Genomic DNA, 23,642 nt, shown 5'->3' on the forward strand with positions numbered 1-23,642 from the left:
GATGGAGCAGGTCACGGGCAGGTTCTACAGACTGCACAGCAAAGCAAAAACCTGCAGCTCTGTGCCCCTGGATGGGGAGAGACAAAGAGCAGTTGTCTCCAAGTGCTTTCTGCCACTGTCTAACAGGATTTAAAAGACTTGAAAGACTTACCAGAAGCATTTAAAATTCCACAGGTGAGCCCAGATCTTGTGTGGAAAAGCAGGATCACTTGTGCTATCTCCAGTCCATCTCCCACAGGCATCAAAATAAAGCTATCACCCTAAATTCTCTGGTTTGTAGCAACACCACAGTCTCTGAGTACTCAAAATGGTAGGAAGTTGTTTTAAAAAACCAAACTCTACATATAAAAAAAGTTCAGGGAAAAAAAACCTCCTCTTCTTTCAAAACACCACATACAGATACTCCCTGTCTTTAAAATTCCAATTCCTTCACAAGGTCAGATGTCAGTGCTCTTTATATTTACTCAAAAGAAGGGCATCAATTACTTTTCCATTTTAATTGACCTGCCAGAAGGTGTCTCCTCAATGAGGACCTAATTAGGGGAAGGAGCCTGTGGAAGCCATGTATTAGATCCACCTGGGACAAACTGAAATAAACATCCTCCCCCCCTCTCATTACACTTCAGTGTAGCCTTCACTTCTCTTCAAAAACCTTTTATTGCTTTCTATTATTTTTCTGCTGAGTAATTTTAAAGCCTAGCTATGAATCTTTTTTTTGTTGTTGTTGTTGTTCTTCTCCAGGTGAGCAATCCATGGGAATTCCTTTGTTTTCCCCTCCAGAGCTAGGACTCAGTAGAGAGTGGCTGGCTGTATGGTTAGCACCTGTACCTTCCCGTGCAGCTCAAATCTGCATTTTGAGTGTGTGCATTCCATCCCCTGGGCACCCATGTCAGACCATCGAGACATATTTTAATTGCTGAAGCAAATTCTCTGTGCTGCCTCAGGAAGGAGGCAGGGTCCAGGCAGAGGCAGGCACATGGCATGGCCAAAAGGCAGCTCTGCCCATCCACATCCCAAGGGCTGCAGCATCCATGTCAGGGTGACAATAAAAAAGTAATGTGCATGCAGGCGTGTTTCATACCAGTGACCGTCTGCAGAAGAATAATTCCCTCAGTTTCTGTGAGATATTGCAGGCACTGGGCTCCTGAAAAATCTGCAGCAATAGGTTTTTTGGGGAGAGTGTGGGTTTGTGCTTCCCCCCACCCCCCTCCTTAAGTTATATGCAAGTTTTCTACTCCTCGTGAGGATTTATTGATTATTAAAGGTCTATGGGACAACTAAATGTACAGGCTTGGCAGTTGTAGTAGAGATTATTTTAGAAATGCCAACAAAGTGTTAAATCCGAGGAATCTCACTCCTAGCACTCTGTAGGGTCATAAATCAGTGCAGGGGATATAAATATAAATTTAAAAAATATAAGTATAAATTTAAAATATAAATTTTAAAATAACCATTTAAAAATCAGGCACATGACTGTAGCTATTGAGTTTATGTGTCCCTTACCCCTTAGCTACTAAGGGAAGAAACTCCCTCCCCCTTATGCTCTTTATTTTATACTTGAGTAAAACCATATATATGTCATTCATGGGCTTTTAGTTCATGAGGACTTTTGTGCTGGAATTAACTGGAAATGCATCATCCTGCAAGCATCCCCAGCTTTCATGTGGAGTAAATTCTTGCTATCCCTCCCCTCCCAATGCTAGCTATGAAACAGGGGGCTACCTGCCCTCCGAGTGAGATTTTATTGCTAAAATAGAGTAAAAATTGTTTTAAAACAAAGAACACACATATTTATAGTAAAACTCAAGTTTGTTTTACAATTAGAGAAAAGTCACATGGTCCCCCAAAAAACCCCATTTTATATATATATATATGTATTTCGAAAATATATTTAAAAACATAAAAAACTCTAGTTAAACATATATTATGTTAATCAGTACACTTAAATATAGCTCAATTATATTTACAATATGACGCAGTTGCTTTTAAATTTTAATGCCAATTTCAGTATTTTCCCAAAAAACCATAAAATTATATAAATATACAATAAATATTTATGTTACACAAGATGAATAATAGAGAACAAGGCCACAGACATGAACTTACAGTTGCAAGAGTCCTTTAACACAGCACTAGGCCTGCTGACATGCATGGAATACTTCTGTCACCAACAGACCACAGCAAGAGTTAATGAAGTTTAATTAAGAGTTTAATGAAGTGATGTGAAGGAAAACCAACCCTCCCCTCTCTGTCTCTGTGTTAACTAAAACTGCCCAGCCTGTGAGCATGGATGTCTAATGTCAGAGCTGTGGGGCTGCAGCTTAATTGCCAATATCAATAATATCAATATATATCAATCACTATTGCAGGTTAATTGCCAGTATCAATAATATCAATTACTGATCAGTTACCGAGCACAGAGCTGGCATGTTCAGGGGAATATCGCTCTGGTGTAGGTACCAGGCACAGTTCTTTGCCAATATCAGTATCAATAATATCAATAATATCAATTCCTGATCAGTTACCGAGCACAGAGCTGGCATGTTCTGGTGAATATTGCTCTGGTGTAGGTACCAGGCACAGTTCTTTGCCATTATCAGTATCAATAATATCAATAATATCAATTCCTGATCAGTTACCGAGCACAGAGCTGGCATGTTCAGGGGAATATCGCTCTGGTGTAGGTACCAGGCACAGTTCTCCAGGTTAATTGCCAATATCAGTATCAATAATATCAATAATATCAATTCCTGATCAGTTACTGAGCACAGAGCTGGCACCTTCTCAATCACATCTCTACGTCACTCTGGTGTAGGTACCAGGCACAGCTCTCTGGGCCTCCAGCTCCACGGGATGTCCTTCATCCCTCTGAAGCCACCATCCCACTCCTCTCATTCTGCCACACCTGCACCACCCTCACTGTGCCAGCTGAGCATTTACAAGCAAAGGATATAGCCACAGTTAACTCTGAGAAGTAAGGAGCTTTACTTCTAGCATGATTTGGGCACTAACGCTTCTCTTTTGGAAGTTTCTTTGAACTGGCAGTTGTTGGATTCCTGTCAGATCCTAGCTACCCCTTGCAGTCCAGCTGAGTGATTTGTTTGTTGCTCCCACATCAGCACCATCCTTTCCTTCCCAGCAGCCAGCCCTTGTTTTGAGAGGAGCCAGCATCAGAGCACTTCTCTGCTGCAGGTGAGCAGTGCTGCTGAGAGCAGCTCCTGAGCCATGCTGCCTTTACCCAATGCCAATTACAACACACACACAGGTGTCGCCCCAGGGCAGTGACATGCTCAGGTGGAAGGTGGACCTGCCCATGGAAAAAGGGATCTTTAAGGTCCCTTCCAACACAAAAGAGTCTTTGATACTATGATTTAATTTGCATGAAGAGTATCGGAGATGAAGTTTTGAGAATTTCAATAAGGGTTTTGGTTTTTTTGGTTTTTTTTTTTCCTGTGTGGGAAATGCCCATCAGCAGTCAATGGGGAAGGCTGAAGTTTGAAGCTCAGGTGGGTCACACAACCCTCTCTTCTCACTCACAGTCTGGCCACTGGCACTTTAACAGGCAGTTACCCTCAGGAAGGGGCTGCCCTTCTACCCAAAGCAGAAGAAATCACTGATGTCAAGTGTCTGTTAGCTTCCAGCATGGGTTTCTACCAGTGATGACACAAAATCAGTTTTAAATATGCTCTTCAAAGAGCATTCCTGGGGCAAACATATTTCTGTAAGCTTTGCCCAGTCAGAGTTTTAATAAACACAGATTCTACAGCATTCAGAAGCAGATTATATTTTGCTGTATTCTCCTACCTCTTCAGCTATTTTTTATCTCCAGGAGCTACAAATATAGCCTGAGCCTCCAGTGAGCTTTCTAAGGAGCTATTTCAGTGCTCAGCCCACTGTGGCCAGTGTGCTGTGCACAGCTCAGCCTCACAACCTGCCTTCTTAGCAGTACTTCTGTCAGCAGAGGGGGAGCACACAGTGAGCACATCCCTCAGACCCAAGCAAGCTAAGCCAGCTCCTCTAGCACTTGCTCCTGATTTGCTTCCAGAGTGGATTTTTAGTGGCAGTATTTGTTTCACAAGGTAAGCCTGCCGGCAGAGGTGGAGCCACATGAACACAATGCCAATTTGTTTCTGCTGGAAGCAGCTCCTCTCTGTCCCATTCCCAAGCTGGTTTCCAGGGCTCCTTCAGGCACAGATGCCCCAGAGTGTGCCCACCAGCTCTGCAGGGGAAGGGCATCCACGCACATGGCCAAGCTCTGCTCTCTAACGTGATGCACATTCAGTAATGACTGCAACTGGGACAGCCCCAGCCAACCCAAAGCACTGTCATTTGTTCCCAAACTGGCTGAGCTATAAAGTCCCACAACCAGCCTGATTTCAGACCCTCCATCCTCTTTCCTAGACCCTTTTTCTAGTGACACTCTCACCGTGCTTCACCAAGACATTTGATCCAAGCACAGTCTTTTATTATAGGAAAATAATTGCTCTGAACACTATAGAATATTCTCTATATGACAAGCTCCAGTTCTATGGTAAGTGAAATACTTAAAGATCACAACCAATGTCCCTCCAGAGGGAGAAAAGGGGAAAAAAAATTCTCAAACACAAGCAAACATGGTATAAGCAAATGCATGTCTCAAAAGACTGAAAATTGAAAAAGAAAGACAAAAAAAAAAAAACCCAACAACAACAAACCACCCCCCCAACAACCAAAAAAGCATGTTGCCATACAGTTAAATAAGTGTTGTCTTTAACCCTGAAGTTCAACAATGTGAAGTGGAACATCACCATTCTTTTTCAGTTGCCTCTTTTTATTATTTTTGTCAGTAGTTGGACTGCTATTGCAAACACCTTCACAACATACAAAAACCAAATTTTTTTCTAATCCAGAATAACGTAATGATTTTTTTGTTTTTCAATCTGATGGGAGTTCAAAAGTAAAAGAGAAACAGTAAAACTATGACAACAGCACCTTGACATTGTTTTAATTTCAACGCTATCAGAAGTTAGAAGCAGTAAACATATATACTAACAGACTAAAGATACTTACTGTCTAAAATGTAAACAGAATGTTTTGGTTCAATTTATTTTTCTGAAAGAGGACAGTTTATCATTAATTCACAATTGAAGCAGCATGCAATTTTATTCTTTTTTTTTTAAATTTTTTATATTTTCAATTCTTGGCAACGGCGACAAACCACAATGTTATGGAGGAATGTAATGCAGACTTTTTTGTTCGCTTGATTTTCTTTTTTTTTTTTTTTTTTTTTTTTTTTGATTTTCTTTTTTGTTTCTTTGTTTAAACTTGTGCGCAAATGACTATTGTTCCCCTTCAGGTCATGGATATGTTCAATAAATAGATTGTGTAACCACTGTACTGTATAAACTTCAGTCATACATGCAGTCCATAAAATTATTTTTTACCGAATAATTTACCCTGTTATGTATATATACAAATAGATAATTTTGTCTCAATATAATCTATACAACACGAATCCACTATCTTCCCCTTTTAATGGTCAATGTACATACACAAGAAGTGTCTATCCTTATGAAGCGCCAGCCAACTCTCTTTTTGTTATCCATGGTGAGAGCTCTCACGTAAGACTGCGTAGTTCGGCACTGCGAGTTCCAGTGCCTCTTGTCTATGCCCCTGCAGCCCTCCTTTGTGTACCCCTTGGGGTTGCATTTGGTCTCGTAGAAGTATTGCTTCAGCTGGCCTTTGGGCACGGGGACTTTCTCCAGCACGGTGACGGTGGCCCCGGACATGTCCACCGCAGTCTTTTTCTCGGCGGCCGTCACCCACTCGCTGGTGCTGTCGCAGACGCTCAGCTCCCCGCGGCGCGCGGGGTCCGAGTGGCGCCGCACGCGCATCGACATGTTGGCGGCATCCAGGTAGTTTTTGTACTCCTCCAGCAGGAACAGCAGCGGGGGTTCCAAAGGCACTTGGCTGCTTAGCATCACTCGGGATGTGTACAAGTCTGCATCCTTGTTTCCCTCGCCGGGCTGCATGTCCTGCTCCTCGTCCAGGAGCTCCTCTATGACGTGCTCAAAGGTGTCTGCCAACGATGTCAGCGCCCTGGAACCGGCACTGGGCCCGTTTATGCTCTCCAGAGTCCCGTGGGTCCGGAGACCTGGGTAAGCCAAGCTGCCTTGTCCTCTTAGACTGGCTTCTTTCATTGGGGCAGCTTTCATGCAAGTGAAGTATGAGATAACCATAGTAAAGAAAAGGATGGTCATCACTCTTCTCACTTGGTGGAACTGTAAAAACCAAGAAAAACAAATTAACTTACGAGGTTTGGAGTAATAAAACTCACAAGACTGTGCATTTTCTACAGAGGTGTTCTGCACGCAGTTGCAACTCATTACCAGTGATGAAGCATACTCTTGTTAAAGACTGTGCTTTAAATTAGAGTTTCAGAAAAAGCACAGGCTGCAGCACAGGCAACATTGATCCCAGCAACTCAGTTCCTACATGCTAAAATCGCTCAGTGTAAGTATTAGATTAGATACTACAGAGACTCCTTATTTATTGACCAATTACACCTATTCCAAGTAACAGCAAAAGCAGAACTGCTCTTTAGCAATACAACATTTCAGCAATAAAACACAGCTCCACAGCTCTGAGAGGCAAGACTTCCATTTCAAGCGCAAATGTAAATACTTGATTTTGAAGATCTCTCTAAGGCAGAAAATAGCTCATCATTCTGCCCACAAAAAAAACCCCAAACAAACAAGCAGCTGAGCAGCACCAGGATAAACTGCATTTGTGTTTTGAAAGCAATCTTCAAAACACAGGAAGAAGCCATCCAATTGTCAATTTCTCATCTAAACGTAGAAGGTGTATGTATACATAAAATAGAGAACAAGAACATGGCCTGGAGCAGTAAACTTGAGCAGGACAGATGCTTGCATCATGTGAACAGCATGGAAGGGGCGTGCTGGAACACACAGCTGGGAAGAGCTACACTGAAGTGACAGCAGCAGAGCCACTACCCTGTGCTTCTCCAGGGCCCCACAGCACCTGTTCTCAGGTGGCTAAAACATTTATGTACACCTAGCTAGAGCCCAGGGGCCATCATGAAACCCAGCATCGCCAGCCCTACTGCCATGCTGAAATACAGCTGCTGGCCTGTTTCTCTCACATTCTGCCCCCAAATCTGGCAGGTGTTAAGGGTGTATGTGCATGCTCATCTCTGTCCTCACTGGGAGGGGAGGGGTAGCACCAGAGAGGAGTGCTGGTCAGGCAATTCCTCACCAGGCCTGGAATCAGCACAGCTCACTCCTGTGGGGACTCCCAGCCGCGGGGAGCTCACATGAACTCCTGCCCAAGTGCTTTGCTAAGGCTGCTCAGGTAGAAATTGTTTCCTCCTCAAGGGCAGAGTGGATGCTCTAAGTCCTGTTACAAGAAGGACCCCCAAATCCTGCAGTGACAGAGAGCTATGCCTTCTGTCTGATCCCCGGCACTACTACAACATCTATCACACCAGTTGTTATTTTTTCCCTTCCAATCCCTCTTCTCACCAGTTCTGTTTGCTAGAAAGCAGTGGCATTGTTCACATTTTTGAAAAAGCAGCTAATGCATGTTTCAGAGCTTTTGAACTTCATTTGGAAGTACCTCATACTTGGCAACACACATTGGAGTAAATGCTATTTTTGTTTGCCAACAGGGTGCTATGTAAAAAGGCTTACTTTATCTCCAGCAAATGTACTGTGGGAAATGAGTACTCTTATGACTTAACATGGAAAGGCAATTTATCATAAAACATACAAATAAAATGAAGTGTGCACTAGAAAGGCAATGTCCAAGATGTAATTAATGAAGGCAGGGTGGGAAGTGTTCAGGTTTATGCCCATGCCCCCTTCATCTCCAGACTCCCACTAAACAAGATTTTGGCCAAGAATCCTTTCTAACCCAGCACTACTCTTCCTTCATCCCTCCATCCCTCTTCCTGTTCAATAGTGTTGTTGTGGCATAGATTTATTAAGATTAAACAAACCTGACATCTGTGACTCACAGGAACATAGTGTTTGCTCTAACCATGCAGAACATTAATATTTTGCAGTTTTTTCCTGTTGGAATTTTTAAAACATTCTACAGGGAGTGTCAGATTTCTTCCTCCAATGAGAGGAAAAGAGGCATTACAGAGGTGATTTACAAAAGAAGGAAAAAGATTGCTAGTCTTCCTCTACCAAATGAGAGACAAAACAACTCTTCTTGTCTTGAAGATGGGTGGCTCAGCTAACATACAAATGCAGAGCCAGTGGAACAGAAAAATAATATTTATACACTCTCTCTTCAGAGAACTGTTTAAAATGAAAAGAACCCCAAACACACACATCACACTCTGTGGCCACCAGAGCAATGAACAGAAAACAGATCGTCTGGCTCCTAACCAAGTTCCTGTTCTTTTTATGGAAGCAGTGCCCAGAGGTCCTGGCCAGTTCCTGACTCTGTGGGACAGAGTCTCTCTGAGCATGTAGGGCACAAGAGAGAGGGCACAAGGGGCACCAAACAAGCACAGAGCAGGGAGAAGTTTGCCCCATCAGGTAAGCACACCAGCTGGAGCTGCTCTGTGCTTTTCAAGCTAGACAAGTGAACAAAGGAGAGAAGAACCCTGGAGCAGGCCACATCCTTCACCCCTGTCACTGGGCTGCTCACCTCACACAGAACAGGGAGAGAACAGAACAGAGGCTGGGCAGCTTCACTCACAACAAGCTGCAAGAAACTGTGCACAACTAGACTCTGAAAAACAACAGTTTTTAGACAGGCATAACCCACATAACATCCTGATGATACACTGCTTAAAAGCCAAACCCCTTCCTCCCATTTAAATCTGTAGAAGAGCATGTCAAACTAAGCTTTAGCAGCACAGATAAAGGAATATTGCCAGCAAGAAACCACAGATCAAGCATCTACTGCTCTGCAAGTGAGCCCCAGACTAAGCTGAACTCCAGAAGCAGGATGTAAAAACATTCTTCTCTCTATCTTGACAGCAACTTGAGCACTATACAGAGTCCTTATCTTTGGCAGCAAAATTGTATCAAGTGATTTAATACAAGGGTGTAGTATTTTATCACCTGGGAAATATCTTCATTTTAGAGACCATAGCAATTTGTATTAGCAGTTTATAAATATCAACTAGTTCAACATGCTGTAGCAGAATAAGATATCTCATGTCACAGATAGAATCCCACAACCTTTCAGCTATTGTTGAACTGACACACAAAAGCAGGTGTGCTGGTTTTACCTGGCTTGATTTTTTGATGAGAGAATAAGCCAGCCACAGAAGTGATTTTTTAAAATACCTTTTAATTTTTCAGCTTATTTTGCCCTTCAAGTATTTCTTCCCAATCCTTACCTCAACTCATGAGCCCCTTTGTGTTTCCTTTCCCCCTCCTCTGCTCAACTGTAGCAGAGGAGAATGGCTGAAGAGTTCTTCCCTGGGTGCCTGGCATTTAGCCAGCATCAAACCACAACAGCATGGTTCATCTCTTTCTTAATGAGGCAATACTATTATCCCAATGCAGCATCAATAAGGTCACTGGAACACTTTGGATGGCAGCTTCCAGTCCTTTTCCTCTCTGTTCTCCAACCACCAAACCTTCACTATATTGCAAAGATTAAAGATAATGCCTGTCCTGTTACCTCAAGTGTCTTGTAAACCCCAAACATTAACATATTGTGCACATCCTTCTGATGATGAGCCAGTCACTGTGCCACCCCGTGGGAAGGGGAACTGGGCTGGGAACATGGGAGAAAACTATTTTCCTATTTTCCCAGCCTGCTACTACCAAGAGAGGTATTGATCACTGGGCACAGCCAGCAGTGAGAGGCCTTGCATGGAGATGCCCCAGCATTTCTGTGCACATCCATGCCTCAGCCTGTGCTGGCAGACTGAGCCACTATTTCACTATTCCCCACAGAGGCTCACCACTGGAGCAACCTGGCTGATAATGCACGTTCTGAGGGCATCTAGTCTGCATGCCAGACTAACAGTGTAGCCATGACTTCTTGTAGAAAGATGTGCACCCACAAACACACAATAAAAAAAAAAAAAAAAAAAAAATCACTGATGTTACAACATCACTCATTTTCCCTCCCTTCTCAGGTGTAGGAGGTTCAGGTCTCTACACCACACCTTCTAGAAACAACAAGTAAATGCTGCAACCCTTCTGTGCTCCTGTTCAGCCACACCTCAGGCCATCAAAGATTGCAGACCTCTCTAGGAGAGGAGATCTTGGTCCAGCTGTTGTCCCAGGCACTGAACACCCACGAACATGTACAACATAGACACACAGCAGCCTCCCTGAGAGCCTCAAGCTGCTCCCCCGGGACATGAGGTGTGCCCATCAGAAATCACATTTGAGACCAGCTTTGGGAACACTGTCCATTCTCATGGCCTCAAGAATGTCCCCTCAGCTTTCACACAGCACTCCAGTGAAGCTGGAGCCATGAAAAGAGGCCACCCACTGGAGTGGATCTCAGGAAGATGTGACCTACTTCACAGCCCAATAAAGTCCAACAGTTACAGCTACAGTAAGGACATGGAATTGTGGCAGGCATCTCCACTAATGGGAAGCAGGCTCATTAAATGAAGGTCACGTCAATTAGCTACAGCTGCTTTACATATGCAGTCAATTACCTTGCTGTACTATTTATTTCAGTATTTGTATTTAATGAAGATTCATCAGTTAATTATTTCATTAATTTTAGGTCTTTTAAGCAAAAATCCACCAGCTTAACAGGTTATATTTCCAGCAGAGGGACCTAAGGAATAGCTGTGAACATGTCCTTGCTTTCCTGGATCCCAATATGTGCCACGTGAGTTGAAATAACTTTCAGTAGTGAATAGATTCATGCTTTAATCTCCAGAAAGGAGTGCGTGAAGGAAGATAAAATTAGCAGCAAGTGACATTCGTTTTGTGCCTTGCCATTTTCTAAGATCTTTACACAAAAGTTCAATTTACTAAACCCTACTGAATGCCACAGGCATGAGTTCCTGCTTTATGCATCATTACCAGAGTGTGTGAACGGATATCAAAATAGGATGCATGTCAGCACATGATTTGCAAAGACTAAATGTACTGAGAACAAATAGTATTAACCTTTATCACATGCATAACTGGATGTCTGACACACTCTACTCATCCTCAAGGCTATTTATGCAGCAAAGTATGTAATTACATTTTATTACTGCAAATAAAGCACCCACCCCCCAATACATATACATGCACACCATATCCAATTTGTATTCTTCTAAGTTGGTGCTTCTTGTCAGGAAGAATAAACCTATTTTACTTTTATTCCCATGTTGGTTTTCCCTGAGGTAATGAAATTTACTTAGTCTTAATGCCAGAGATAGCAGACACTGTGAAGTATTTTGAAGTCCAAGATAAACAGCAAGCAAATTTACAAGCAGTGTTAACTTTAACTAGAACTTTTAGCATGAGAAATTGACTTTCATCGTATGTTGCTAAATATTGTCTGTGGTACAGCTTGTGAGACCAAAGAAACTCAAGCAATGTCTACATTGGCTCTGGAAAACTGCATCTGTCTAAAGGAATACACGACATTTTTTGTGGGGTTCCAAGGTTTTGTTGGACTTTCTCCTCAGTACATACAGGAATCAGCTTCTGACAACCAGAGGTGAGAAAGCACCCAAAGAAAATAATGGCAAAATAATAATGCCATGACATCACAGTCCTGATCCTTCACAGAGCCACGTATCAGAGTTTCCTACAGACTTTGCTCATACCTTCCTTCCTAGACACTCAAGCAGGCCTCAAACACTCACTGAGTGAGAATTCAGCTGCTTTAATGAGTGCAGAGCAGATTCATTGCAAACACACCTAATTGCATTTAAATTGGCTAAGTGCAGGACTGCGAGGTGGTGCTCCCAGCAGGATCTCTGTTGGACACACTCAGACCCAGTCTGCCCATACCAGTAAACAGGAAGGATGAGTTTTGACAGTGTGCACAAGTGAAGAAACAGACCAGGTTCACAGATGGTATCATACATTTTCAGAGAGATATCTTTAGAAGAGATGTGCACTTTTTTAATGCTGTGACAATGGGAGCTCATGATTGATCCAGTGACACACTTACTGCCTTTGGGGCTGTTCATGCAGCCTACCTCACTTGGGGCACTCAAACCACGGGGGAGCTGTGATTCCAGCTGTACTCAAAGAAACTCAGCTCCCAAAGGAGCCTCTGTGTGTGCCACCATTCCCATCAAACACAATGTGCTTCACCACAACATTTTTCGGCCAAAATTTCACGTTGAAATCCCAAGGTATTCACTGAAATGTCCTCCACAAATTTAAACACTACCAAGAGGTTCATTTCTGCTTTTCAGAGTACCATGGGTAGAATAACATGCTGCACTTCTATTCCTATGTCACAAATACTGTACAGTAGGGATGATACTCTAAGCCCAAAACCCGTGCAGTAGCAAATCCCAATTTCAAAACTGACTTCAGAAATCTGCATTTATCTCTTTAGAGTACACATCAAGGTATGTTCACGCCATTACTGTGGTCATTCAGAAGTAACATGAAAGCAATCTCTGTGAAAGGAAGGTTCACCTATAGAATAGGGCACATACTCCCCTCCCACTCCCCCATGAAACCAATCCATTAAGTAATTACTCTATGCCAAGATGCCCCCTCCATGGGGGCAGATAATTACAGTTCTCTGAAATCATTTGCTTCAATAGCCACTGGAGCTTTAGAAAATGCTAATTCAACCTGTGTGCAAAAGAGCATTAAGGCAGAACCTCAGACCTTTGAGCAGCATCTGTAGTTTGCCTTCTGTTTCACTAGGGCCCTTTGGTATGAAACACTGCACTGAATCATCACAGGACTAAGCTATTCTGCCAAGTACACACATGAAGCTCACAGAGGAGTCAAGGATAATTGGCACCCAGAAGCAGGAACAGAACAGACCATGTTGTGCAATCTAGCACAAGTTGGATCCCTTGAACAGTGACATGTGCCCAGCATCCTGGAACAACCCAGGAGTTCCTGCACCAGTTGAGCTTGGATCTCAGAGTGCCTACAAACTATTGAACAGCATGTGAAGCATCCCACACAGGCATCAGTTCTGCTGCAAGTGGCAGCTTCCTAGGACCTACAGAACATTAGGCACCCAACAGGAACGAAAGTGAAGACTTGCCAAGGAAAAGAAATGGTTAAAAAGCATGATGATCAGATGGAGCAGTTACCAGTGGTTTGGGCAGGCAGTGCTTTCACCAGGGTGAGGAGAGGATAGCAAGGGCTATTCCTGCTTGTTGCAGGACTCTTACCTTGCAGAGACCCTGACTGCGTGTGGCACCGCTGTGAGACAATGCCTCGCTTTTAGCCATAGCCAGTACTTGAAATGCAGCTGTACACTGTGATGTGCAGGAACCAGCAACCAGAACTGCTTGTTGTGAGAGCCCTGACAGGTATTAACAGTCCTCCTGCATTTGCTAGTGGAGTTTCAGTCATCTTTTGGCTGTCTGCCCTTGTGTGTGGATTTTCTTGACACATGCTCAGTCCAGCTGTCAGCAGAGCATCCCCATGGAAATAATTTCCATACACAGGGCAAGGAAGAAAAGCTTACTCTGAGGTACCACAGCACTTCCTGGCAGTATTCAAGTCCAAAGTTACATGGAGCAGAACCACAGCAGAAGGAGGAATCTGTAGGTTTGCAGATTTCAGATTTCACCTCAATCAATGCTAACAGAATAACGAGGACTTGTACAAGGATGGAAGGATTTGCTTATTGGGAATCCGCTGCACTGGGCAGCCAGCCCTGCCTGTGTCTTGCTGTGACAACAGCTTTATCTTGGGAGATAACACTACAGGAAAATTATGTCACTATGTTAACATAACTGCACTGAAAACACTTTGGCAGTGCAGTTTCACCAATGATATTTTACACTGACAATACAGGTTCCCACAGATTTCAAAGCATTACAGTTTTCAGCTTTTTTTCCCTCACCTTCTAGGTGGTTTCATGTTGAAACAAGACTCTTGCAGTTCCTATGGCTGGTGCTCTATCCTAATCTATTTTAAAAATCTGGGGGCCAACTTCAGCCAGATTCAGCAGAGGGATACACAGGGTCATGCTGTAAAACCAGCATGCCAGCACCTGAGAGTGACCCAAACAAGCTCTTGTCTTCCTCCATCCTTGGGCAAACACCAGTGTACACTGTATTTTCCCTTTGATTTCACAAGCTCCACTGAGGGAAAGGGTTTGGAATCCCTAGAAGGAGTGAGGAGGGTACATCTGGCAAAGATGCAAGGGTTTGAAAACAATCTTCATTAGCTGTACTGCTCAAGGTACAAACATTTAATGGAACATAGAGAAAAGAAGCCCCTCCCTGCAGTCTTACAGGAAAAATTAATTTATCCAACCCCTGCATTCTCCCAGCTGTTAAATGGTATAATTTCTTTCACCAAGGAGTGTTACACTGTGATTTCTGTGAATTACACAGACACTGGAACCTTCCCTTTCCTAATTAAAAATGAGGTTACATGGTTCCTGACTTTTCACACTTGCCACCAGACATACCAGATTGTGGCATCATGGGGAATTATATCCACAAAAATTATGGAAGCTCCTTGAAGGACTAAGTTCCAGTGGACCTAATTCTAGTGGACACAGTCCCTGCCTGGTATAAATCCACAGTGTTTCATTCATAGACTTGTATCAGTTGCAAAGGTGACCAGTATTTATGTGGCCAGAAAATCAGATGGGGTCACAACCTAAACTACAGCTAATAGCTGTATCAGAACAAAATGTGACAGGTTCCAGCAAAGCAGCTTCCTCAGGACTCCTGAGGGATACATGGATACTTGGTAATACAGTTTATAGAGAAAGGAAAAATCCTTTCTAGGTGTGCAGGCTAGCTCTTCTCTTCCCTCAATGATATAAGCACATAAACAGCCTGGACATGTCTATAAAGAGAAGTATGCAAAATCCAGCCCAGCACCACCTAATGTTCCTCACTTGGGCGTCCCATTTCATGCACAACCCCCCACTGAACAAAGTGGCTTTGCTGCCAGCAAAGCACTGTTCTCACTGTAAGAGCCCTTAAGCTCCAAAGGGTAGGTTTGTATATGAGATTTCAGTCTTTAAATAAACACGTCTCTAGAAAAACTTCAATACCTGTCCCTTCATGTAAGCAGATCCCACTATGCTGCAGGGAAGGACAGCTTCTCTTCTAATAGCTGGGGGTGGGGGAGGAAAGAGAAAGTTAAAGCAAGAAACATCAAATTACACAATTAGTCTTGGAAACAGCCAAGTATTCTCGCTCTCCCAAACATCTCCACAACATAACAGAATAGCTGTAAAAGTCACCGTCCTATTCAAAATCAAAAGCAAAAATGTCACACAAGAGATAATTAGTAGTTACAGAGAGGCAAAGAGGTTGCCAAAGCTAAGAAATCTGGTACTTAAGTTGTGTGTTGTGACTCTCTGTTGTGACTCTCCAATTGTACAACACTTTTTGGAGAACGTGCTATCAAAGCCTCCAAAGTGCTTTGCAAACACTGAATCCCAACATCCTTAGGTGAGAAGGAACCACATCAGAAATGGTGTTTTCCCTCTGGGCAGCCTAAAGCCCACAAGTATTTTAAACATTTTACCCCAGATTGCAGCAAGTCACTGCTGAACCAGAGGAGAACAGGGGAGCTCTTGCTCACAACCCCTCAATTCAGCCACTACACAAAGCTGCCTTTACCATGCGTACCACAGGCATATTTTGCTAATCTCTCCACGGCAATTTAGATGCCTGACACAGAAAGATGCTGATTAAAACCTGAGGGGTATTACTTGGAATACATATGCTAGCTCACTTCCATCTGTGTCATTATTAGCTCCTGACTGTAGGTTAACTCTAGGGCATGTTGTCACGAGCCTAAGGTGGGGTGGCAGAAACTCCTGCTATTGCCATATGGCTTTTTGTTTCTGCTTGCATTTTTCAGCTTTTAGCCTCATGCTTCCAATTTGTGGGCTCAAGCACTACATAACAAAGAGCAACAAGGAAAACGAAAATAGTCTTAAGATACAAATATTCTTCACCGTTAAAACCTCTAAGTTAGATTTGAAATGCCACACAAGTTCCTATCTCATCCAGACCACAGACTGCTTTTACCTGCAGCAAACTTGTTATGAAATTTGGGGAAGACCAATTCCCATAAAGAAGTACTACTGCACAAGCAAGTATTTACCAGCCCTACAAACACAAACCAGGCAGCTTTGCAAGGACCAAGGGTCATCCTTAATTTAGATAAAATGGAGAACAGCAAGGTTATGCCTACTTGTAATAGAGGTAGCAGCACCATCATCATCAAAGCACTAAAAGGAAAAAAGATGACTGAGTTCCAGTTATCTTCATCCCCAATGCACATCCACAGAACCAGCTTTATGTTAAAATACCAATGGCTCAATGCTTAAAAAAAGTCCTTAAAAAAACTACAGGTCATGTTTTGAGGTACGCCTGATCATGACAAATTACAAAATATGCAGAGTATCAGCAGTTCCCCTGCAGCCATTTTCTAGTGAGCACAATTTGAATACTAAAAGGTCTGTCTGGTGGGGCTTTGCAACTGAAGACTTGCTCTAAAGTGTTTAATTCAAAGTAGACATGGAAGTTATTTATTGTGTTTTCTAGTCTCACTGCATACCTGTCCTTCCATTAGCTAAAGGCAGGGAAAATGATTTACAGTATTTCCAAGCGAAAGAGTCTGTAAATTCTGTAACCGTCACAGGAATCAGAGCAGGATAAAAATATACAACCATTTCCAAGTTGGACAAAATTGATTAGGAAATAGGTGGTATGACTCCATGCTTGAAGTTTATGGACTTCAAGATGCTGCCTACAGGTTTGTCACTCTCAAAGGCAGACTTCTTGGAGGCTTAGACGTCTAACTAACTTATTCTTAAACATTATTTCTGTTTTTTTTTAATGAAGGCATGTGGAATTCACTCATTCTTTTGCAATGACCTTGTTCATTGGTGACACTGCTCCTACTTTTGCAATTGCAATGGCAAAAAAGTTTTGCACAGGGAACAGCAGAAATTTATCATTAGTGCAAGATCAAGAGAGACAAAGGACTAAAATCAGTCTTTCAATGAAGGCACCTTCATTCCTTGTTTTAAATTCATGTGCCAATCATTAGCCTTTAACGGGAAAGCTCATTTCCAGACATCTCTTGCTAGTCAAAAACTCTGTATGTCTGTGGAAGTTGTAAAGAAGCACCTGCTCCTTCTCTTTGCACCATTTCACTGGCATCCATTTGCCAATGCCACCCCAGTAAATACTCTGTGGCTGTAATGACACGTGAAGCATCCTTTCTTGCCTCCCATAAAATAAAAACAATCCTTCACCAGTCTACAAGACATAAGCTGACAACAGCAACAAAAAAACCATGACATTGACATAAATGGTAGTGTTTGTATCTGGAAAAACAAAAATGCACAACTTCAGATGCGTTTATTTCTAGTGGAGGTTCAACCCATCATAAAAGCTAAAGGGTGGTCATGGTGTTCAGAAGGACATTCATAGTTCACCACAGTTTCCTGGCACAGGTTCTGGTTAAGTCACTCTTGCCAGCTCCAACTTGTTATTGAATTTGCTTCCTCCTCACACTGGCTTTCTCAGTACAAATTCTATCAAACAGCATTTCTCTCTCAGCATTTACGGCTCAGTCAAACTGGATTATCAACTCAGAAGGAATGTAAATAGCAAGAGAAGATCCAAGTCTTAATGGAGGCAGCCAGCAGGCAGAATTACCTAGAAATACTTCAAAACAAATCCTGTCACTCACCCCAACAGCATCCACACGCCTCTGTGTTGGAAACACAGTGGAGCCACAACCAACAGCAAAGAAGGCCTCAGCCATCTGCTCTTCATTGCTCCTCAGTACAACCTTTTATACTCTTGATCCTGCATGGATTCCACCTGTGTGCCCTCTGCTCCCTTTGGGGATTGCTCAGCACCCCTGGGCACCCCATGGCTCATTGCTGTCAGTGCTGCTCACCTGTCCTGCACAGCTGGAGCCACTGGGGATGAGGCTGGGCCACAGCCCCACTCCCAGTCACCACAAACTGTGTGCCCACAACACTCCTGGGCTGCACTGAGAGCTGTGACTAAGGGGAGAGGTTGGCTTTACTAACCCAGCTTTTCAACAAAGTTTACATTTCTTTTCTTCTCAGTGTATCATGTACTGAATGCTCTACTAGAGCACCATGGCCAGTGTAAAGATGGATAAACGAAACCATATGAATATACAAGATGTTGCACCAAGCTTAAAAAGTGAATGGCTTAAAAAGTGAATGACTAAGGAATCCAGAGATCAGAACCTTTAATTTCTTGATAGATATGAAACAGCATTTCTCCAGGAGCAGTTAAAAAAAAACCCCAGGATTTAGATCACATTAGATAAGGCACAATATGCACACAAGATTAAGCTTAACTCACTTTTAAAAGATATATAGTAAAGGATTCTGGGTTGAGTCTTTTACATGCTGAATTAATAAAGAGCATAGAACAGCATTTTGCTCAAGGTTTTGCCTAGTTCCATTTTTTCCCAGATTCCTCCTGCATTCATGCAAAGCCTACTCGTAACTCGGTGCACATACCGGAAAGGTTGAGGCTGATGTGGAACTCCAGCAGGCCAAGAACAGTTTTTCAAACCTAGTTTGCTATTACAACTCTCACACACCCTGATATGCTATAAGCAGTTTGCAGTTGCCTCCTGACTCGTGGCAAATATCCCTGCATCACAGTTTCCCACAGGAGAATTCTGTTCCCTCAGAAGCTTTGGATTAAGCTCCTATCCCAGTCCCACTGACAGACTTCAAATATCTTAAGAAATGTAAAAAATCATCACCTGGGAAGTAACACAGTACATGCAATTAACTAGTGGGTTGCATTTTCGGGGCTCTTTGAGATGATTTCATCAGCTCCAGGTTTAATTATGTTGGTTTGCTTATTCCAGGAGGCATTTGATAGCTGAGAGCTAACAGTTATAAAAGCTCCAAAACATACTGTGTCTCTAAGAGTCAAACAGAAATAACTGAACATGAGATTAGGAGTTCAGGGGGTAAAAAAAGGCTCATTGTTTCCCTCTGTAATCAGGAAACTAAGTAGGGAACACAGCTTTTCTCTCAAATGCAGAGGAAGAAACTGCTATAGCAATTTGATGTACAAAACAAAAAAACAAGGGGCAGATACTAGTGCATTCCATGTTGTTAGATTTGAGATAGTAATAAATAGCTACATATTCAACTTGACTTTGATACTTAACTTTTAAATTGAGAAAATTCTCAGTCTAGTGAAAGCAGTCTAAAGGCTGCTGAGTTCATACATTTGGGGAAATCACTTTTTTTCTATTCCAGCAAATATATACTAAAGGACAGTCCCCAGCAAGTAGACTTCAAAGATGGGATAGGGAACAAACCAACCTTCAACTGAACTCAAATCCTTAAATCCTAATTCTACACTGCACATTACTGGTGTAAGCTTTACAAAGGCTATGGCACCTCAGCAGCAGCTGCACCGAACCCTTATAAATTTGACTTGCAAATACTTCTTTAGGTGCAGTCTAAATTAAATCAGCAAATGCTTGTCTGAAAGTGATGCTTCTTTGCTTACCTACTTAAGGCACACAAGGAAGACTGTGTAAAACTTAGCTATCTGCATCACAAGAACAGGATTCACAGGTGATCATCAATTACAGGGCTAAAAAAGTCTGCACTCATACACTAAATCTACACTGTGGAGTAAGGGCTGGGATTATGGACTCATTTTCAAGGTGCAAGCTCCCTTGCCAGAGGCAGCCTGAGCACCCTGTGTGGTTCGTGCATCTCTAGGTGGCAGCAGCTGCTCAGATTTTGAGATACTGTAAGATGCTTATCTCAAATTTAGCAACCAGTATCCTTCCATCCTCCTAGAATTGCCTTTCCCAATGTGAAATGTGACCCCCTCCCCCATTTCTTCATAATTTATAGTAGTCTGTAGCTGAGTCACAAGGATTTCTGCATTTTCCTAACCAAGTACACAAGAAAAGAACTGAACTGCCAAAGGATTGAGGTAATTTATAGCGTAAAGCATTGAGAGCTTCTAGTCGATCAAAGGACTCTGAGAAACAAATATAAGAACAATCGTGCCTTCTGTTCTCTACAAATGCCACGGCCAGAAATAACTGTCCTAATTAACTGGTTTCAGAAAATGACTTCTCTGAAAAATACAATATTCTTACCAAGGAAAGTATACAACTGCTACAGCCCCATGGCAGCTGTCGGCAGGGCATGAAAAATCACTAAATGAAGTTTCCTTTTGCTTCCTCTGGTTGGGCATGGTACTCATCTTTAGACAGCTGGATCTCTTCATGGTGCCTAAATGATGCTGTAAGGAGACATTCCAGTACCCCTGGTATCAGCGTTACCGAGAATTGCAGTCACATCAGGCCAGTACCAGCCCAGCCACGCTCTGTTCACTGGTTATAAAGGGCAGATATTGTACCTGAGATGAGGTTGGCTTTTCTTAATTTTTGGTTGCCTGCTCAGTCGTGCCCACGGCAGTTCCAGTATTCCAGACAGTTTTGTGTTCGCTGTTGCTGTTGGGCGCAGCAGTGGAACTCCACCAGTCCACAGCTGCCTGACAGTGAGGTCCTGAATGCTGGGAAGGAGAAAAGGCTGAGGCTGACCCTACAGATCACCTACACTTCACACATGAGACTCTTTGCCCTGTTCCACGTGGACAACTCCTGCAAACAGTGTTCCTCCCTGGACTGCTCAGCACCTGGAACTGGTAACAGGCAAGTTTAAGGTGCCATGGCAGAGTTGCACAGCAAAATCTGTTATGTATTGTTTGTATTACAAGAGCATTGGTGAGTTCTTGTTGGGTACCAGAAAGAGCAGACAGGCAAGACTAGCTCTGCCTCCAAGAGCCTGCAGCCAAAGGTAAGAGTGAATGGTCCATGGATAAGGGAACAAAGTAAGTAAGGTTTGTGAGCTGACAGACAGGGACACAGCCTGCCAGCCCCATCCCAACTCAGGTACCAGGCAGTTCACTCAGTGCACACCTGTGCTGCTTCCTCGTGGGCTATCACAGCATCCAAGGGCTGCTACAGAGCCCTCCCTGCTGGGACTGGAGACAGTGGGTGATTGGTTAACAGTTCACTTCAGCCACACACAAAACCAGCTTAGCTTCAGTGCCTTTAAAAGCTTCCTTTTAAAGGGTGTTTACAACTAAGGATTACCAAGAATGCCAGTGTATGAACTGATTTAAGAAATGATTGAGAGTTTCCCAATTAAGCAGCATTTCAGCTATTTAGAAGAAACCAAGTGCTCACAACATAAGCTTGAAAACAGGTCAAGACAAGTTGGCAATTAACCTATTAAAAGCACATATCCTTCTCTAGTGGAGCCTCCAACAATTCACACAATGCCTCATGTGAGATTTCTAGTGTAGGCACGGGGCACATTCTTAGAAGAACTTTTCAGCCTTTTATACAAACCAGGAAGGCAGGTATGATAAATACCATTTTTTTTCCTCTTTTTTTTTTTTTTATAGGACCATACTTATTGCACAAGTCACTCAGTGGAGTGACTTGTTTCTCCTCTTCATGCAGTGCTTACCCATAGGAGGGTTGAGAGGGTCTCCTTATTCCAAGTTTCTTGTGACCTGCTTTTATATGTGCACTCCCTGAGAGAATTCTTATCTGAGCAAAATGTACAGCTTCTGTGTTTTCCTTACAGCAACAGCAGAGTAAGAGTTGCACAAATGCTTCAGCTACTGCAAGGACTTTTTAAGTGCAGCCACTTTCAGCTCAGCACTATCATGTATACAAAGCTTTTAAGCAAAAGCACAGAACCTTATTTTCCCCTATATTTTTTTCACATATTAACGAGCCTTTAAAAACCTTTGCATCTGTGCACTACATTCTGTAGTATTTCAGCATATTGCAGTACTTCCCAAGCACTACTGTTACAACATAATGCCTTGCTGCTTAACAGCTTGAAGTTACACTTTTTTTCAGTTTAGTCCTGCTCTGTCCAAGATAAAAGTCCTTTCCCATCTTCCTCCACCATTATATCTGGATTTATTCAGATGAAATGCTCTTCATCTTTCTGACCTGGTTTACCCTGATTTCACAGCCACATAACAACAGGATCTACCCTGCAGTTCCGGAAAGCAGAGAGCACTTGCAGCACGAACAGAAGGCACACTGCTTACAAATGGGTTTTCCCAGACAAGCTTCAGTGAAGCTGAACATTAGTGGTAGTACTACAGCAGAAAATAGATATGTTAGAGTTGAAACAGAGGCGCCGCTTTGCTCTGAGACCCAGGTGAGGGACGGCACTCGTTCCTGCAGAACATCACTGCCTGTCTTCTCCCTTCCCCGGCTCTGTTTACACAGGCAGTGCCCTGCAACTCCGCTCACAGGAAGCCGCAGCATCCCCCGGCAGCTGCTGCCTCCTCTCACACGCCAAACTACGGGATCCGCAGCGAGCCTGACGCCAAGAGCATCCCCTCTGCTGACGTCCTCCCATCCCCACACCAACCCTGGGCCACCGCTGGGCTGCAGCTCTCACCTGAGGGCTTGCAGGCAGCGAGCAGCTTCGGAAGCACAGCCCACGACTGACACAAACACGCTACCCAACACAAAAGAGCGGGCAAGATGATGATCTTCTTACTTAGGACGGCCACTCGTGTTAACAGAGCCAAGTCCTCACTTTTGTGACCAAAAAGCCATTAAAAACTTGGTGCTGTGAGAGTTCCTCCTGCCCACAAGCAGGCGGCTCATTATCCAGCCCTTTGCTCGTATCTACAGACAACCAAGGAAATTCATTTTATCTATTTATCACCATGAATTAAAGATTACAGAAATACTGGCTGAAGAAAAATGTATTGCCACGATAGATTCTTTGCATTCATTAGAACTGTGTTACTAGAAACATAAATAAGTAATGACTATTGATCTTGCATAACCTCAGAAGAGCAAACTACAATAAACTGAGAGGAAAAGGACAGATCTTAACTGGAATGTACAAACCAAAACACCAACAGCACCTCTTAAAAACAACCAAGCAAAGCAAGCGTGGCCCACAGCTTAGACACCTCACGCTTTTAATCCTAGGGGGAAAAAAAGAATAAATCTATGGGACAGCCCAAGGTTCCCGAAGTATTAATTAAACCTCTTCCGAACAAATTTACCATTTAAGCCCAGGGTTTTTTCCTGGGTGCGGGCGTGTCTGACCCCGATACGAATCCACAGCCGGTGGGTCGAGGCCAGTCGCTGCTCCTTGCCGAGCCCCGACACCTCCGGCGGCTCCGTGCGCCGCCCTGCCTTCCCCTCGCTGCCGGGGCACCGGGGCTGCCCGCGGTGCTGCACCGGGACGGCCGGAGGAGCGGGCGCCCGCGGCACCGGCTCCCGGAGACGGTGCCGGGCATGCTTCACATTCCAGCGACGGTCCAGCTTCAACAAGTGCATCGCGCCCCTCCCTGACGGCGCCCGGCCCTCCCCGCACCCCGGCTGCTCCGCGCCGCCCGCCCCACGGCCGGGCCCCGCCGCTCCGGCCCCACAGCCGCGCCCCGCCGCTCCGGCCCCACAGCCGCGCCCCGCCGCGGCCGCTGCTGCCGC

The 23,642-nt window shown here is 43.7% G+C and overlaps 1 protein-coding gene across 5 annotated transcripts in view; it reads right to left on the minus strand.

Moving 5' to 3' along the window:
• Positions 1-1,908: 1,908 nt before the first annotated feature.
• The window catches only part of BDNF (brain derived neurotrophic factor), a 40,656-nt gene continuing 18,922 nt past the window's right edge, over positions 1,909-23,642 (minus strand). For 3 of the 5 annotated variants that reach the window (XM_071418303.1, XM_071418306.1, XM_071418305.1), the window contains exon 2: positions 1,909-6,260. In XM_071418303.1, the coding sequence (XP_071274404.1) occupies positions 5,499-6,260 (762 nt within the window). In that variant the 3' untranslated portion in view covers positions 1,909-5,498. Of the gene's footprint in view, positions 6,261-15,156; positions 19,299-23,215; positions 23,528-23,642 lie in introns of those variants that run through there. The other 2 variants (XM_071418304.1, XM_071418302.1) reach the window with 2 other exon arrangements.

Source organism: Agelaius tricolor, unplaced genomic scaffold (genome assembly GCF_023055355.1).
Source record: "Agelaius tricolor isolate 1412-34295 unplaced genomic scaffold, bAgeTri1.0.p SCAF_82, whole genome shotgun sequence".
In the NCBI taxonomy this organism is placed as follows: domain Eukaryota; kingdom Metazoa; phylum Chordata; class Aves; order Passeriformes; family Icteridae; genus Agelaius; species Agelaius tricolor.